This window comes from Hoplias malabaricus, chromosome 5 (genome assembly GCF_029633855.1).
Source record: "Hoplias malabaricus isolate fHopMal1 chromosome 5, fHopMal1.hap1, whole genome shotgun sequence".
Classification (NCBI taxonomy): Eukaryota; Metazoa; Chordata; class Actinopteri; order Characiformes; family Erythrinidae; genus Hoplias; species Hoplias malabaricus.
The window spans coordinates 48616091-48634912 of NC_089804.1; the positions used below are offsets into that span (position 1 = coordinate 48616091).

Sequence of the window (18822 nt, forward strand, 5' to 3'; positions counted from 1 at the left end):
TGGCAGGTAGCAGTTTGCTAACACTGTTGCTGATGCTGGGGCTGCATGTCATTTGACATTGTTCGGCAGTTTGCAGTCTGCTAAAACTGCCCCTAGGTGTTAATGTTAGCTGAGGGAGCACACCCTCATTGCTGCTGGCTCTGTTGACCGTAGGAGCCCGTCTCCAGCCGACGTAACGCTAATATTTTGCACAGTATAGACATTTAGGCAGAAAAATGATCAGGGATGGCATTGAAACAAGACAAAATGAGAGATCAAAGTGGGAAAGCTTGAGAACAATGTTTTGAGGAGAAAGTGCTATGTGCGCAGTGCTGTATATGTCTACGATATTGGTGGGTGATGCTGTGTAAACAGACTGGTAAAGTGTGGAGAGGGGAGAAGAAGAAGGAGAGTCTGGGGAGTCCATTAAAAGCCTGTGGACGCAGGATCAGTCCATGGCTCTGCCTCGTGTAATATGTGTAAACCAGCTGAAATGTCATTTTTTATTTGAAAAAGCCTTTTCCATCACCCTTTTGTGCATTTGCGATTTAGTGATATTCTAACTTTTCCCCCTCGTCCGAGCATAACACTCTTTTTGCGATATTGTTTCCTTCCCATTAGCTAATGAGTTTTTGAGTGACAACTCAGTGCCCAAGGCATTCGTTGCAGCTCAGAAGCGGAGAGACAGGAAAGATTTTAACATTAAAGAGTTAGTAATTTTACACAAACACAAATTCTCTTTTCGTTTTAAAACGATGAAATACCTGCAAACTCCGACAGTCAATGTATATTGATATTGCCAATGTATATGATATTGAGGTAATGTTCTGTCTAAAACGAAACATTAAAGATTTTACTGTGAGTACAAACCTGTTTGTTTCCAGATACTTTCATTCATTATCTGTAAGCGCTTTTCCAATTCAGGGTCGCGGTTGGTCCAGAGCCTACCTGGAATCATTGGGTGCAAGGCAGGAACACACCCTGGAGGGGGCGCCAGTCCTTCACAGGGCAACACACACGGACACATTTTTTGAGTCGGGGTGTGTTTTTGTGGGGTTTTTTTTGGACTGTAGGAGGAAACCCACGCAGACACGGTGAGAACACACCAAACTCCTCACAAACAGTCACCCAGAGCGGGAATCGAACCCACAACCTCCAGGTCCCTAGAGCTGTGTGACTGCGACACTACCTGCTGCGCCACCGTGCCACCTGTTACCAGATACTGATCCGAGGTAAATGCACACCAATATCTGTTTGCTCAGGATGAAACAGAATAAATGAGCGTTTATTTGTTTATTTGTAAATTATTATTCATGAGTGCTTGAGCCTCTGTTCCAAATCCTATCGTGTACTAACGTAGTGGGTCTTTGCTTTTCCATAATCGCTGTTAGATGGAACAAATGCCCTAATTTTATTTTGAAGATCATAGTTAATCTGTTTTTAACAAATGCCTTATGTGCATTTTGTTACAGGAGGTCTCAGAGAAAAGAGACAAGAGTGTTCCTGCTCATTTAATGAATACAAATTTAATAATGTTGTATCAAACTTCTGCAAAGTCCACTGTCATTTTTGGATTTTGAGAGGAAATGTGAGTGATTATTTATGTGAATCATTAATCATTATGGGGCGGCACGGTGGTGCAGCAGGTAGTGACACAGCTCCAGGGACCTGGAGGTTGTGGGTTCGATTCCCGCTCCGGGTGACTGTCTGTGAGGAGTTGGTGTGTTCTCCCTGTGTCCACGTAGGTTTCCTCCGGGTGCTCCGGTTTCCTCCCACAGTCCAAAAACACATGTTGCAGGTGGATTGGTGACCCACCCCCCTGAATTGGATAAGCGCTTACAGATAATGAATGAATGAAAGAATGATTAATCATTATTAACAATAATGAATTATCAATAATAATGATGATACTAATACTAATATTGATAAACAAAAAGTCAAACTGGGCGGCACGGTGGTGCAGCAGGTAGTGTTGCAGTCCAGGGACCTGGAGGTTGTGGGTTAGATTCCTGCTCCGGGTGACTGTCTGTGAGGAGTTGGTGTGTTCTCCCTGTGTCCACATGGGTTTCCTCCGGGTGCTCCGGTTTCCTCCCACAGTCCAAAAAAAACACACGTTGGTAGGTGGATTGGCGACTCAAAAGTGTCCGTAGGTGTGAGTGAATGTGTATGTGTGTCTGTGTTGCCCTGTGAAGGACTGGCGCCCCCTCCAGGGTGTATTCCCACCTTGTGCTCAATGATTCCAGGTAGGCTCTGGACCCACCGCGACCCTGAACTGGATAAGCGCTTAAAGATAATGAATGAATGAAGAAGTCAAAATGTTTTAACAGTATACAGTTCAAGCAAAAAGAACTATCTGTTTAAATATTATGAAAGAGGAAATCAGAGCTATTCAGCAACGTAAATATTCATATGCGTTATATTCTGCAAACGTGGAGTCCCAAAGCTGAATACACACGCTTGCTGCACTCAGAGTCGTGAACAACGTTCAGGGCACTGAGTTGTCACTCAAAAACTCATTAGCCAATGGGAAGGCACCCCTAAGAAGTCCTGCCCACGCGAGAGCTTTGTGCCAAAACTTCTCGCAGAACTCAGAGCTCACGCACAAAAGTCATGGAGCACAAAGGTCAGAGCTGGATATTTTGTTTGCAAGTTATAAGTTTTACATTTGAGATAAAAAATTTTGTGCAATTTTTTTTGGCACAAATCTGATTCCGTAGACTTTACTCTTTATTGCTGGTTCCTTACAAATATTCATTCATTCATTCATTTATTAAATAACAACAACATAAACCCACCCACACTGAAATGACATATTGTACAGCTCTAATTATTGAGTGTGAAAGTTATTAAGTCATTAATTTAATTACAAAATGTTGTACTATGTGTTAAGAAAGAAACAACATAATGTCACACTTTTGTCCTGTTTGTTTTCCTGCCTTTATCCATGTTTCTCTTGTCAGTTATGTGCTCCTTTAGCACATGGCCCTGTTTTGTTTTGTTCTTGTCTCCTCCTTATTCCCTGACTTGGCTGGTGTTTCTGTCTTATTCCCTTGTTAATGTCTCCCTAGCCATGCCTCTTTCACTCTCACAGGTGTTCTCATATTGCTCATTGAATATAAGCCTTGTCCCTAGTGTTTGGTTTTGTCGGTCATTTGTGTTTTGGTGTTCTTCTCTTTCTTAAGGTCCTTAGGTTTTGATTGTTTGTGTTTCTTTGCCATGTCCTTGCTTCTTAGGTTCTTTAATTTATCTGTTCATTTAGTCCTTGCATAGTCTTTTGTATCCGTCTTTGTATTTGTGGAATTCTAGTCATAGTCAAGTTCAGGTTGTTGTTCCTTGATCCTTAATCTTTGAGTCTCATGTTCCTCAGTCTGTTTCTCATGTTTCTGTGTTTATCCTGTTCATTGTCTCTGGTTCTCTGTTTACTGTTTAGTGCCTTTGCTCTGCGTTTAGCCCCATGCTCTTTGGTTATTCCCTTTTGTCTTGGGTTTAGCCATGTTATTCACTGTTTTACCTCCTAGTTATCCTTTGTGGTTTTCTACTTTTGTTTTTGTTTCTTGGTCCCCTGTTCTTTGTCTTCCTTGGTTTGAGTCCAGCATTTTGTCTATTGTTTTACCTCTTCGTTCTAGTGTTTAATTTATTGGTTCTCTGTACTGTTTAGTTCTCTACCCTCTGTCTCTTGTATAATACATGTTGGCATCCTTGCGTGTACATCCGCCTCAGTCCTCCTTACACAACGTCTTTTATGAAGTGACATGTTTATGGGTAGCTTTAACAAGTCTTGGATTTATAGTGTGAACTCATCTTTCACTATTCAAAATTAACTGACTGTGTATTCAATATTTGGCTTATGCAGTTCTGTTTTTTTTAATGTGTTGGTGCTTGAGCTATGCTGTTTTTAGATACTAGGATCAAGCAGTTGCTAAAAATTGGTGTATAAATTAATGTATTGTTATTAATATATGCTTTTTTTTTAAATCAACAGCTTATTATATAATTTCACCACACATTACACAGACCTTGGCCCAGCAGTGGTGTTCAGATGCGGAGTATATGGGTTTTAAGTTAACTGCTTTGGTTAACATATATATATATCTTTTGTTTGCTATTAATTTACAATAAATCTTGAAACGTGGTCTTCTGTTGGAACCATGTTTGTCTTTGTCTTCCACATGTTCCTGTCCTCAAAGTCCAAGTCCTTGTACATCATACTTTTCCACCCCCTCCTGTCTCAAGATGATGGTCAAATACATGAATGGGACTATCTTGTGCTTTTGTCTACTTTGCTGGCAGAAATGGTACAATCTCTCTTTTGCTGACCACCACTGACTTTCTCAGATAATGGAACATCCAATAGCTGGCACAGTGCCACATATCTGCTGAGCTTGTGTCCATCAGGGTGCTCTTTTGGGCCAGTACTTTGCATCTAAACTCTGTGCTTGGCTGTCTTTTACTTCTGCATATAGATGACACTTGCTGTTGACTGCAGGCCCATGCGGCATTTCATGTGGTGTCATATTTCCTGATTTTTATTACTGATGAGACTCTTGGTTTCACCATTGGGTTTTTGTTTATGTGGTTATTTTTTATCATTTATTTTGTCATGGTCTTATTCACACATATCTTTGAGATCTGAAGCAAGAGTATAGCTTGATATATATATTTTTTTCTGTCACAGATGAAAGTTTTAAACATGGTTTGCCTCATTGTGTAAACCCTGTGTTGTCACTAAACTGGCCTATTATGCAAGTTGATTACTTAATGGCCACTTTGTCTGGAAATTGAATAAATGACAGAACGTCTCAGACGTCTGTACTGAACGCGTGTGTGTGTTCCTTGCGCTTTTTCTCTTGAAGATTATGGATGCCAATCACTGCAGCAGAGGTGTAAGAACATGCACTTATAGTGCTCTTTGTGGTTGGGCTGTTAAGAGTAGAACAGCTGATAGTTCAGACACTGACCTAATGCTCCAGTAAAAGCAAACAGACCTTTCATTTCAGGATGATGTCATAAGCTAAAATTAAGCAACACTTCATGGAACGAGCCAAAATAAATTTGTTGTGTCTTTGTCGGATATATTCTGATTGGGTGAAATTTATTGTAACCCTCTGCATTTATTGTGAGAATAAATATGATCAGACTGAATGATAGACAACCTCTACATAAATCTACAGGGTGGGTCAAATGTCACAGAACACCCTTTATCTGAATACCCCAGCAAGTAATGCGTGAGATATCTGGAACATGGCCGCCATATTGGATCATGGGCAAGTTTTTCCAATGGGAGGGTGGTCATGTAGCATACAGTGTGAAATACTGGGCACAAACTGATGTTGCTTCAATCAGAAGATATATGTAAATGAGTCATTTGTGCAACACCAGCATACAACATAAAGCAATGAGTTTAAAATGGCCTCTTTCTGCTGGTCAGTGTATATAAGGACTGTATGGATTGGTGATTAAATGAAATGGTGTGAAATATTGACAGTTTACACACTACATCAAAAAAGTGAGGACATTGGGGTTTTCTTTAACATGGGGACTTCAAAATGGTCCATTACACTCTGGCATCCAGCACGTGCTCTACGTGCAGTAGAGAGCTTAGGGGGCAGAGCAGCTCTAGGCTAACCACACACACTTGATAAAAGAGATGCTGTTGTGTTGTGTTGTTGTTATTTGTTGTGGTTTTGGTAGTTTGGCAGTGTTGTGTGTTTAGTTTAGTTTGTTGTGATGTTTTGTATTCGAGGATGAGGGTTTGTGGTGTTGTCTGGTAAAACGCTGTCTTCTATTTTCTCTCTCCAAATGGCAGCTCATCAGTATATAGTGTGTGTGCTGGTGCTGGGTGTGGCAATGTATTGTTTTTTTTTTATGGCATTTCCAGGGATCGCTTGGTGATAAAGAAAAAGAAAGATATTGATATCATCTCAACCATATACTTATATAACCTATAAAACAGTTTATTCCTTTGTCTGTGTAAACACAGTGCAATAAACATATGATTTTTAATTTACAGCCGTTGAATAACACACAGCGTAATGAAATAAACATTAGAACTCACCTTGAAGGCCCTTTACGTTCCTTATTTTATGATTATTCTTTTGTGAAATGGTAAAATATATGCTCTATATTGGGTAATTCACTGAATCCATCGGTAGCTTCATCATCTTGAATCATCCTCTTATTTTAATGAAGCATTATCTCAGTTGAACACGTTTTGACAACTGACCTTTCTGCTAGAAATCTGTGAAGTGCTGAAGAATGATTTGTACTGTAGGTGCTGTGTTCTCTGAGCGGATTTATCAGAGGTCTGCGAGCGTGTTCATGTAAAAGTGGTATTCAAAGAGAATTCAGTCAAAATCTGGTGATGGAAATTTCTTTTACACTATCAAAGTTTTTTAAAAAACTACAAAATTATGTATTTTATTTTCCCAAAACAACTTTGCTCACTGGAGCGGCACGGTGGTGCGGCAGGTTAGTCACACAGCTCCAGGGGCCTGGAAGTTGTGGGTTCGATTCCTGCTCCGGGTGACTGTCTGTGAGGAGTTGGTGTGTTCTCCCCGTGTCCGCGTGGGTTTCCTCCCACAGTCCAAAAACACATGCTGGTAGGTGGATTGGCGACTCAAAAGTGTCCGTAGGTTTGAGTGAATGTGTCTGTGTTGCCTTATGAATGACTGGCGCCCCCTCCAGGGTGTATTCCCGCCTTGCCCCCAATGATTCCAGGTAGGCTCTCGACTCACCGCGACCCTGAACTGGATAAGGGTTACAGATGATGAATGGACTTTGCTCACTTGCGTATTTTGGCTCTGTTTTGTGGTCAAACAAGCCTCCTTTCACTTGCTCTTCGGGCTCATTTCTTTGACTGTTTATCTCGTGTGAGTCAGATCAGTTCATATCCCCCATATTCAAGGATACACCTCTTCTTCCATCCCGTACGTTTCAGTGCTAAACAGATCAGCCCTCAATCAGTTGGGTACTGAGTTGGGTAACTCCAAATTAAATCGGCAATTTGATTAATTAAAACTGTTCAGTACATTTCGTCGTAAATATGATTGATTGAGAATGAGGATAATAATATGACATCATAAAACAAACTCTTACATAACTATATAATAATAAACTACAAAACAAAAGCCTGCGTACATTAAATGTACGTTATTTTACAGTCTATTATTGGTCATATGTATTTTAAATATCCTCATATTTTTGACTGGTGTCTTACAGGAAAGACTGAAAAATGAATGAAAAAAATCCGTACACACAAAAAGAATCATAAAACTCTGGGTTTATGTCTGTTATAATTACTGAGAAAAAAACACGGAAGTTTGAATGAACTGCACTTCCTCTCCGCATTTCTGAGCAGCTGTGTTTCTCTAGTGGGTGGGGGCTCCGAGTAAATGCTCAACAGGAAATCCCTAACGCGGTGCTGTTTCGGAGCAGACGCCAGATGGCGCAGTTACAGGGTAGTATTTTTTCTCAAGGTGACCCACTGCGGCAGGCGGCCATGGAGGATGCGGGAATTTGCACACCCCCATCATCACGTACAGCATCACTGAAACCACACAGTGATGTAGAGTCCCAGCTCTTTCACAGGAGCTAATGGGGAATTACCTTGATTTTCTATGTGGAAAATCTTACTCAAAATGGCATGCCCTGGATGAATGTACAAAGTTGCCTACAGACACTTCTCATCGACTGCCCTCTTTCTACTCTTTCAGAAGGGTGTTTAAACTGAGGAACATTTTGTAAAAGGTTTTCAATATAAAAACCTTAATAATTTACAGACCAAACACTGCCAAATGCCAATATTTTTGATTGATTTTATATGAATAAATGTGTGTTCTGTGCACAGTTGTGTATTTCTCATATCCTGTGGGGATAAATAAACCCTTAGAGAATGTTGCTTATTATTATTTAAATATATTGGCTGCTTTTATGTATTATTTCCTATATTGATATTTGTTCATCTCTGGTAATAATAATCCTGTACTGCAAAATCTATGGTCTCTTATGCTGAACCGAGTCATATAAATCCATTTTATACATCCCAAAAATATGGTATATAAATCTGATCAGACACGTGAGGGAACTGAGCTATTTAAAGTTCACCCATTGCACAGCTTGTGTAATCTCCATCGATCCGTCATGGAGTTGCTCCACGAGTCTAAGGTCACTTTGCCCAATGCCAAACTCGTACTACAGGAATATAAATCCTTCTCTGTGGTGATGGAGGCTGAAAAGAATGAGTCTGAATGGCGTTTGTGAATGATCCAGGTCTAATCACCAGAGCTCAATCAAGGAGCTCTCATTAATGCACCTGTGCTTACATTCAATCATCGTCACAGAAATGTTCTAACGCTTAGCGCAAAGGGCAACATCTGCCTGTATATACCCATCATTTCAAAAGCAAAGTTGGATAAGCAGGTGTCCACATATTTCTGGCTGTACAGTGATGGATGAAGGGAAGTTATTGAAGACGGAAGTAGCGAAGAGTCACAGTGACGCAGCGCTGCTTTGTAGCTGCCGCACGTCACGTACACCTCTCCGCAGTACAGACCTCAGTGGAAAACTCCAGATTTACAGCACATATCACATGCCGTAAAGCCTTGTCCCCGCATATTCAGCTATTTGGCGTAATCTAGTAACCAAAAACAATAGGGTTTTATTCTAAACACTGAACCTGTGTGGTTTATAATGAGTTGAAGTCGTGATTGCAGCTGACGTACGTTTCTTCAGACACGTGCCGCTGCCAGCCGCGTGAGGACAGTGCGTCCAATCAGAATACGGGAAACTGGTCACGTGGGACATCCCTGAGCGTTTTTCCCTCCCCCCGCCCTGCGGTTCACTGAGCTCGCTGCAGCGGCGTAGAGTGAGGACACAGCTTCCCTTCCACACTGCCACACAAGGTGAGAGCACCTTTGCTAGCTAACTGTTCTTTAAGAAATATTTTTACCTCTGACTGCTTTGGTTAACTTAAAACACGAGGCTTGATATTGTTCAATGTACCAAGTATTCTTAAATGGTTAAATTTCTGCACATATCAGGATGGAGTGTCAAATTTGAGTCATAACTTTTATCTGATCCTAAAATCTGTTTTTTGTTTGTTTGTTTTTTGCTTTTCTCCCAAAATTAAGTTTTGACTTGGGTTTGTCTCAAGTTCCCTGCTCCCTATCTAGTGCACTACGCTGAGTTATGAAACTGATTGATCGTCTTCCAGCGGTACACTAAATGTTGATTAAAGGCCAGTTGGGATTTGACCATAGGATGCTTGACGCCTTGGTCGCTTTCCACGAGTCCTTTAATGCACACTGTGTCTAAAAGTCGATGTTTCATGACCTACGCAGTGCGCTACATAGGGAGTGGAGTCATTTGAGACTAAGCCCTTTTTTTTAGGTAGTTCTACATCTAAACCAATGTCGTACGAAGACCTCAAAATGATACCTTACCCGTACAGGTGCCTTCATTTATATTGTGTGGCAGAACTAGCCATAAGTAGTTCGGCCTTTGATGTTATAAGGGTTTTGAACGCGGCCTCATGCGAGTGACTCATGATGCTCTTATCCGTTTCCTGTGAGAGTAACTTATCACACACTCGTTCTGAATTTTAGCCTCCCGGATGATATTTTAAGTGCTAATGCTACTCTCCGCTCTGTCCATTTATGGCCTGTTTGAGAGGCTAAACTGTCTCATAAACGTTAGCGTGTGGCGTTTAGAGGAAGCTACCCAGAACATTCTGGAATTGTTCTCTCAACGGTTTTCGAATGTCTTATAAACCCTCAACGTTCCATAATGTAATCGCTATTGAGTTGTAACGTTACTGTTGAGAGCGTCCGATTTTCTAACGTATTTCTCCATCTAGTTGCACACCAAGAGTATTTCCTCATTCATTTGAATCGTGTGCGCAGTTCCGTACACTGCGCTGAAGAGACTCTCGAGTGATCCTAATGACATTGAGGTTTAGCCGTGGGCCTGTAGTAGGAGGGCGTGTGATGTACTAAAATAACGTCCTGATTTTTGAGGATTGACTTTGTACCCTTTTAAATTGTGCCAGATTTGCTCAATCTTCGCCTGCAGTGAGAATTTTAGCATGGTCTCTATGACCATAGGCTCGTCCTACTGCCTGTGGGCCCTGGTTATAACAGTTCACAGCGGGAGCATTTGTTGCTGTCTGTCTCTGCGCTAACTCAGCCTGCTGTGCAATGCTTGGTGGTTATTTCCACTGACATTTAAGGCCACAGGTTTTTCGATTGGTCCAGCTAAAGTACAAGTGTATGCTGTATATCTGAGTGCAGCGTCGCAGGCTCTTTTGAGCGTGTGATTTCAGTTAATGCAATATTTCTTGTTTTCTCTTCTAGTTATAACGAGAAATGTGCTTTTCTAAGGGGTATTTTGAATGTCCCTACTGTGGGACTATTAACAGATTAACTTATCATTTATTGTTTAGTCCATGAATGGCTTTTTATAAATGGCACATTACTGGTGGTGTGCACTGCATTTCCATTTTTAAAATGTAGTTTAAAAGTCACAACAAACTACGTGTGTGTTATGGCGTGACCCTCAGCAACCCTGAGCTGGATACGCAATTACAGACGATGAATGAATGCTTCCATGCATCAAAAATGAGCCCTGGTGTTCAGCTTTTGTCGTAAAGGTCAAATAAAATGTGTACTGTTACTTGGTGTCTATCAGTGTTGTTAATGCATATGATTGCAGTATGTCAGTTGTATTTAAAGGCCCAAACTCATAGCTTTTTTACCAGAATTCTCAGAGACAATGTATTAAAAGTAGATTAGAAGAGTACAAAACTTGTATCATGCATGTCTTAAACTGGGGCTGAACAAAATGGCAACTTGACTGGAAACGTGCGTGCTGATGTAACTCAGGGAAAAGACTACTGTCACTGACTCGATCTGTGTCAGTAGTTTCTTTACTAGGGTGACTCACGTCTAGGCTGAACTGAGTCATCATGCCTTTTTTTCCCCTTCTCCTTATATCCTACTCTTAAAGAAATCTGAACTGTTCAAATTTTATTTTTAAAGATTGTTCTTATCTTAATTGCTGTATGTTTTGCAGATCCAGCAACATGTCCATCCTTAAGGTCCAGGCTCGTGAGATTTTCGACTCCCGTGGAAACCCCACAGTGGAGGTCGACCTCTACACTAAGAAAGGTAAAGGTCAAAATTGAGGTGTTAATTTTTCAACCTATTAAGGCAAACGTGTGCTAGTGCCACAATGCAGTTGCCGATGTGGTGTTAGCATCATGCAAGTCTCAGCCACAGACACTCTTCTCAAAAGCTGGCAGTGTGTTATTGGCCTCTCTGCCAGTTGTATTCTGATTTGACTCCATGTCGTGCCAAAATAGCAGGTTTGTGATGGGTCCACTTATGAGTTAAATTTCTGTTCCTGCAGTAGTAGGTGGTTCTTGGCAAAAGGTACCTGTCTCTATGCAAGACTAGCATCGTGCCAAAAGTAACACACAAATTCAAGGAACACCCCCCCCCCCACACACACACACACACACACTCTTCTATTAGCCCAATAAACCTTACCTTGTTTAGTCTAGTTGTCATAAACATTATGTTTTATTCCTCTTGCTTTAAACAAAACTTGCATTAACCATACACTTCTCACAAGGACCAACCAGTTATGTTTAGCGACTTGGTGCATTTAAATTCTGATAGTGACATTCTTGACTTAACTTATCCCTACATTCACTCTGTCGGGCTTCACTCAGGTTTAAAGTAAAGAGTTCTTCTAAAGTACCTGGTATAATCATTATAACAGCATCAATACTGACTGATGTGTTGGCACTGGACACTTCAGTGTTTCAGACGAGTGTGCCATCAAAACTACGCCTCATCAGTGTGGTGTCCAGTGGCCTGGAAGAGGGAGATCAGGTGGTAGAAGTTTAAATATAGCATTTGTAATTGTATACCGCTTGGGTTGTGTTGCATCTCGCTGGAAACTAACCATGCAAATTTCATTACTGCATTAGTGGTGTACAGTAGGAAAATGATGTTATGAATAACTTATTTTAATTTGAGTCCAACTTAATAGATACATCTGCTTTTTTTAAAACCACTGAACATGTGCTGTAATCTCAAGCTCTTTTAGCACTTTCATGCTGGGCTAATGAGAACAATGCAGTAGTTTAGCCTATACTAATGACCAGACTGTTAATGAAGTTGGTTCATTCATACGTTTTCTGTTCAGTGTCACAGTGGGTCCTGAGAGTACCAAGATTACAGGGTGCAAGGCTGAAACGCTCCCTGGGCAGGGCTCCAGTCCATCACAGTAATGAAGCTCAGTGAATGGCTATTAGTGGAAACATGACTTCCATGCTGCCAAACGTCCTTGCACAATGTACTGGAAACAGCCGCCCTTTTTCCTGAAATTTAATTGATTGGTTAGCTGAAATGTTTGCAGAGATGTATGGATTTTATAGATTTTTTTGTTTGTTTTAAATAGTTAAGCACATCAAATATTGCAAGATCTGAATATTGCATTCAGATTAAATGTTAAGTACATATTGATTTGAGAGCAGAAGCAACCCCTTTTTAATACAATAGTTTATTTTTAGAGCCCTTTAAGGTTTTTTTAAGATCCTGCTAACCTTCCACATTGTAAGGCTCATGTGTTGTTAATCTTACTGATAGAAACCTTCAACACTATGAACATTTAGTATGCAGCAGGAGCTCTGTCAACTTCATTAATGACCAAGAATATTGATATTTATAATCTTTGACTTATTTGCCTAAGTGGTACCTACTTTAAGATTTTGTCTGCATGGGTATACTTCTCAAATATAATTCCTTTTGCTCAAAACGGTCATCACATTACAGGATTAGTGCACCCCTGACTGTCATGGGTGCCCCAGTTAACAATACATGTTGTGAATAGTCAGACAATGGCTTTATGGTGCTGATAATGATTGTTTTTGAAAGCTGAGACACATGGCCCAAATTGCTGATGTCTTTGGCTAAGCACTAATCCTCTTTGATCTCCTGGCTCTGTTCTGATTTTCACTTAGATGAGCACACTGAATTACATTTTTGCACATGCATATTTGTCACACATGATTGAGTCAAAAAGGGTTGACATGCAGGGCAAATTCAAATTTGACTGCCCTGGGGTCAGGGGTGGGGCATACAACTGTCCTTGTAAAGCATTACACCCTTATTACAGATTTCTGGGTCCTGAATCTCTACACTGCTGATGCTATTATGTAACTTCTGCAGTATGAGGAAGGGGTGGGCTTTATGTAAATTCCTTATGTCAGACATTGTGATGTCACAATGTACTCCACTAAACAAGGGGCATACTGGGAAATGGTCATCTGGATGTCTATAGAGGCTAAGATTTTAACTATGTTTATGTATTTTCTTGTCTTTGCTAAGGTCTCTTCAGAGCTGCAGTGCCCAGTGGTGCTTCCACTGGCATCTATGAGGCCCTCGAGCTCCGTGACAATGACAAGACACGTTATCTTGGCAAAGGTGGGATCAGAAATCAATGGAAATAAATAAATAAAAAAACACTAACAGTTGATAGGAGGAATGAGATTTTGGAACTTGATTTAATTTAGTTTACCAGAGATCTATTTTATCATTTGGACATAAATGACCATCTTAATTGTGCAGTTTTTAAATATAATTTATGGGTCTTATGGTTAAAGGCTAATCTCGTTTAACTCTGATATCTGTAATTAGAAATGGTTCAAACGTAGATATAGCTGCCTCTGTTCTAGAAACCCAGGCTTAATTGAATTACTACCAGAGATATTAAAACTCCTTAGCATTCTTCATTCTTTCTCCTTTCTCGGTCTCTTCTGACCCACAGTCTTTCCTTTTTCTATCAGGGGTGAAAAGAGCTGTAAAATATGTAAATGAATTCTTGGCCCCAGCTTTGTGTAATCAGGTAAATGTGTGTGACGTAACTGAAGCGAGGGTTTTCTCCCCCTTGCGATAATGAGCATGAGGTGTTGGATTTGCTCTCACAACTAACCTCCAGTAGGCATTCAAAGATTATCACAGACGTCCAGAGAAATACTCATTCTTCGTATGTACTAAATATCTGCCATCAGAAGGGCCTGTTCTGTGATTGTCTAGTGCCAGCTCTGCATGTTTCCCCTCCACATGGGTCAGTGATGGTCTGCTTGTCCCTTGCAGGTGTCTCAAAAGCCGTTGAGCATATCAATAAAACAATTGCACCTGCCCTGGTTAGCCAGGTAGGAATATTTATTTTTTGACTAACAAGTTTGCAATTTTAGCTTTAAAAACAGGTATTGTGTAATGTTTAAGGTGATAATAGTTGTTTTTCCTTTGAAACAGTTGTAGGGGTCATCTTTGGACAGCTTGTCTGTTTTCATGTCATTACTTGATGCTTTGCCCTGTGTTATGACAATAATATTGTAAACGTGCTTAGATTATGCAAGCTGTAATTTTGATCAGAGTTATGCATGTGACTTTTTTTCTCCCCTTAATCTCATTGTTTTGCACACTTTAACAAGCCTTTTGCTCATGCTCTTAACTTATTTTTAACCTTGAATGTTGCCCTAAGATCTGATATGGATTACTTTTATGGCTTGTCTCTTATCAAACAGAGCGTGTCCGTCTTGGAGCAGGAGAAGATTGACAAACTGATGCTTGATATGGATGGTACAGAAAACAAATGTAAGCAGATCTTGAGTCTCTATCAATATTATGAAATGTTAAATAAATGCAGATGAAACAACTGTACAAGGTTATATTGTTCCAGCTTTTAATTTGTTGGCCCTGCTTTTTAAATCTTCAGCAAAGTTTGGCGCTAATGCCATCCTGGGTGTGTCCCTGGCTGTGTGCAAGGCTGGAGCTGCCGAGAAGGGCGTCCCACTCTACCGCCACATTGCTGACCTTGCTGGAAACCCAGAGGTCATCCTCCCCGTCCCTGTAAGATCTTGTTGTGATATTTCTGTCCTTGTGTTACTGCCAGAGAAATATTTCCACTCTTCTTTGTGGCTTGTTCTTTTGCCGTTGTTGTGGGACACAAGTTCTGGCACCACATTAATAGAGTCGTTTGTGCTCCGAAGGCCTTCAACGTTATCAACGGCGGTTCCCACGCTGGTAACAAGCTGGCCATGCAGGAGTTCATGATCCTGCCTGTTGGGGCCAGCAGCTTCAAAGAGGCCATGCGTATTGGTGCCGAGGTCTACCACAACCTGAAAAATGTCATCAAGGAGAAGTATGGCAAGGATGCCACCAATGTGGGAGATGAGGGTGGCTTTGCTCCCAACATACTGGAGAACAAGGAAGGTGAGTGTCCCCTCCCCCCACCACCTGTATGGTGAGATTGGTCTCAAAATACTCTGCAGATGTGTAAATATTAAACACGATTCACAGATGAATACATCCCAATCTGTCTCTCGGTCTGCAGTTTGTACAGTTACATTCATAAATACATGTTTGGTTTTCATGGATAACATAATTTCATATGAAAATAAACAATTTTTAAATTTACATTGAATATATCTGTAAAGTCAGTCTCAAATTTGAGATGTATTTGTAAATTGTAGAATCTTCATTTGTGGCTCAAGTCACTCATGTCCTCTCTCAGGTCACATTTCACCTGATCCAAATACAAATGTGACCATGCCACCATTAGACACAGATTGGGGTGAAACATTTGTATATTAATATTTACGCCTCTGTAAGGTATTGAGACTAATCTCTCTCCATGCTCCTGCTGCAGTGTAATACCACATACAACCACTAGTCCCAGTGTGCACAACATTGCTGAAAGGCAAATAATGAATGGAAGTCTTGCTGCCAGGTAGTAGTTTAGTTTTGCCTCCCAAAAAATGTTTTTAATCATGAGAATTATTTAAATCAAGGCAGATTTAGTTCAGTACAGTTGTCTCCTTCTCTCTCCCCTTAACTACACCTTCTGCATGAGACCACCCACCACATGCTGTGAGTTTACCCCAGGCACTAAATTTAGGGACTTAAATGGGGGAATTCCTTCCCTGAGGCAGCAGATGGTTTCTACATTTAGTCCTGGCCCCTGAATGGCTGTAGGCCGGCCAGGTACCTGCACTATGACCTGCTCTAGGGTACATGTGCTGAGTGTGCAAAATGCCTCTCCAATATTGGGCCTCCATTATCAGTTGAACTTCACCCTGTTCTACCTACTTTTTATTTTTTTCCCCTCCCCCCACCACAAGTTCATTTTGTGAGGATTAGTTTTGCAGATGCATTTTCTTTCTATTCTAGCTCTTGAACTGCTAAAGAACGCCATCGGCAAGGCTGGCTACACTGACAAGATCGTCATTGGCATGGATGTGGCTGCCTCAGAGTTTTACAAGGGTGGCAAGTACGATCTGGACTTCAAGTCACCTGATGACCCCAGCCGCTATATCACTCCTGACCAGCTGGCTGACCTCTACAAGAGCTTTGTGAAGGATTATCCTGGTCAGTTTTCCTAAGCTATTGAACTAATGGCACTGTATAATGGTGGTTTTTGTGTCCCCCATGGTCTATTCACAGCTTGCCGTCAGCTAGTCTGAGATGTGACTTGTGTATATTTAGACCCTGATTCACAATGTATTGTCAATCCGTTGTAGCACTCCTGATATGAAGTCTTAATTAATCTGGGAATGTTAAGGCTGTACTCACTTTGTATGTTTCTTAGAGCTTATCTTGACCAACTACTGTCAAAGACTTGAGTAGCCCAAGACTTTAATTGGTTAACAGCCTGAAGCCAATTAACTGAGCCATGCTAATGTGCTCTAACCCATCACTACATGGCTCTGAACTCTCACTGTAGCCTGGGGGTTTACATGTGATCTGTTTAGCTTTAATGGAATGCTGCCCTCAATATACTAGATGTAATAGCTATTTAAAAGTTGTCTCTCTTGCGTTTTGAGATGCAGTTGGATCATCTACTAGCAGAATGAATAAGGGTAACTTGTCTCTGTGTGTGTTCAGTTGTCTCCATTGAGGATCCATTTGACCAGGATGACTGGGAGGCCTGGTCCAAGTTCACCGGCAGCACGAGCATCCAGGTGGTGGGTGATGATCTGACTGTGACCAACCCCAAGCGTATTGCTAAGGCTGTGTCAGATAAGGCTTGCAACTGCCTGCTACTTAAGGTCAATCAGATCGGCAGTGTCACAGAGTCCCTGCAGGCGTAAGTGGCCACAAACTGGTTGTACACATAATTAAAAGTACACGGAGCTGTGATGCTCAACCCAGTGTTTTTGTCTCCCCCTCCGCCCCCACCTCGTCTTCTCTGTTTCTCACTCTTTAGCTGTAAATTGGCCCAGTCCAACGGCTGGGGTGTGATGGTCAGTCATCGTTCTGGAGAGACTGAGGACACCTTCATTGCTGACCTTGTGGTTGGCCTCTGCACTGGCCAGGTGAGAGTACAACATATTTAAGTTGATTCATTTCAAGCCCCAAGTGGTTTGGGATGGAGTTTTGTTGTTCAAATGAAGGAAAAATGTACATAGTCTTACATGTATGTGTCTGTCGTAGATCAAGACTGGAGCCCCCTGCCGATCAGAGCGTCTGGCCAAGTATAATCAGCTGCTAAGGTGAGGTCACCATCTGCTACTCTACAAACAATGGATCACTTGTTTCTATGTCATACAACTCCCATGTAGCAGCATAAGGTTTTTATTGCTCACAGCTTTTATATAATATTTCTATAGTGTTAAGTTTGCTCATCATACAATGAGCCTTTAAAATCTCTCCAGTTGGACAATAGCAAATTTAATTATTGTTGTGGTTCAAAACCACTTAAATTCATACTTGGTAGAGAAGAAACAGGAATGTTTAAATGTAATCCTTGTGTACCAGAGAAATTCCAGCAGTTATGCAACAAATTCACAACATAAATAAAATAAACACCATAAAGGAAGTCGATTGATTAGGTCTGGCACAACCTAGATTTCATTGTTTAAAAGTTTACAACACTGTTTTGAATTGACTCTGCAGGATCGAGGAGGAGCTTGGAGACAAGGCCCGCTTTGCTGGCCAGAACTTCAGGAAGCCCATCTGAGGAGGAGGCCTTTTCTTGGGCCTTTGTCTCTACCACACTCTCACACCCACACATAGAGCCACGCAAAAATCTCTCTCTCTCCAGACCGGAGGGTGGTTGGAAATGCATTGAAATTCAAGGTCCAAGTCTGTAGGCTATGGCACACCGCTTCTGTGCCAACAAGTACTCCCATCCTTCTATGCTTTGGCACTCAAATAGCACTGGTCCTTTGTGTCTTTCTGTGAGAGATTTTGTTTTGCTTCTTGTAAGTTGTAGTGAATCTGGTCCTCTTGAGTATTTTAGTAACCAATTGTTGTTCAGTGTGCTAAGTACGTACATTGTGTTGCCTTTTGAAAATCTGTTGCTGTAAAGCGTGGCATACCAACAAATAAAGTATACCCAAGTGGAAGAGTGCTCGGATAGTGTTTGGTGATTATTTATTATTATTTCTCCTCTCCTCACCCCATGATCATGTGGCTGCAATTTAATTTTACCAGTTTATTCTAAAGAGAGCGGTGTTTAAAAAGGGCATCAGCACAAACTCATACAATAGACTGTTTACTCAGAGACCTGTTTGGCAGTAACATGAGATCAGAGGAAAATAAACCCTGATGTTTGATTCAGGTAAGGAAATATATCCTACTGGAGGCTGTGGAGTGTAAAGTACAGGCAACAATGGTTGCCTAGGTAGTTCACATAATCCCTCACACAAGCGTGCCAAATGAACACTTTCTGGCTTTGAGGTGATGTTAAAAGGTGAATGAGAAACTTAAGGGGTCTAGTACTAACGAGTGTTTCATTTTGGTTATGGTGAGGGGGGGCCTCTTTTCATTGTCA

The 18822-nt window shown here is 41.1% G+C and overlaps 1 protein-coding gene across 1 annotated transcript; it reads left to right on the top strand.

Annotated features, from left to right (window-relative positions):
* The first annotated feature begins 8817 nt into the window (after window positions 1-8817).
* eno1a (enolase 1a, (alpha)) lies at window positions 8818-18399 on the top strand. Its single transcript, XM_066670560.1, has 12 exons — window positions 8818-8879; window positions 11047-11141; window positions 13371-13466; window positions 14139-14197; window positions 14573-14642; window positions 14764-14897; window positions 15038-15260; window positions 16218-16415; window positions 16932-17133; window positions 17254-17362; window positions 17481-17539; window positions 17943-18399. The coding sequence occupies exons 2-12, from the start codon at window positions 11057-11059 to the stop codon at window positions 18004-18006; spliced, it is 1299 nt and encodes a 432-aa protein (XP_066526657.1). The 5' UTR covers window positions 8818-8879; window positions 11047-11056; the 3' UTR covers window positions 18007-18399.
* The last annotated feature ends 423 nt before the right edge of the window (window positions 18400-18822 follow it).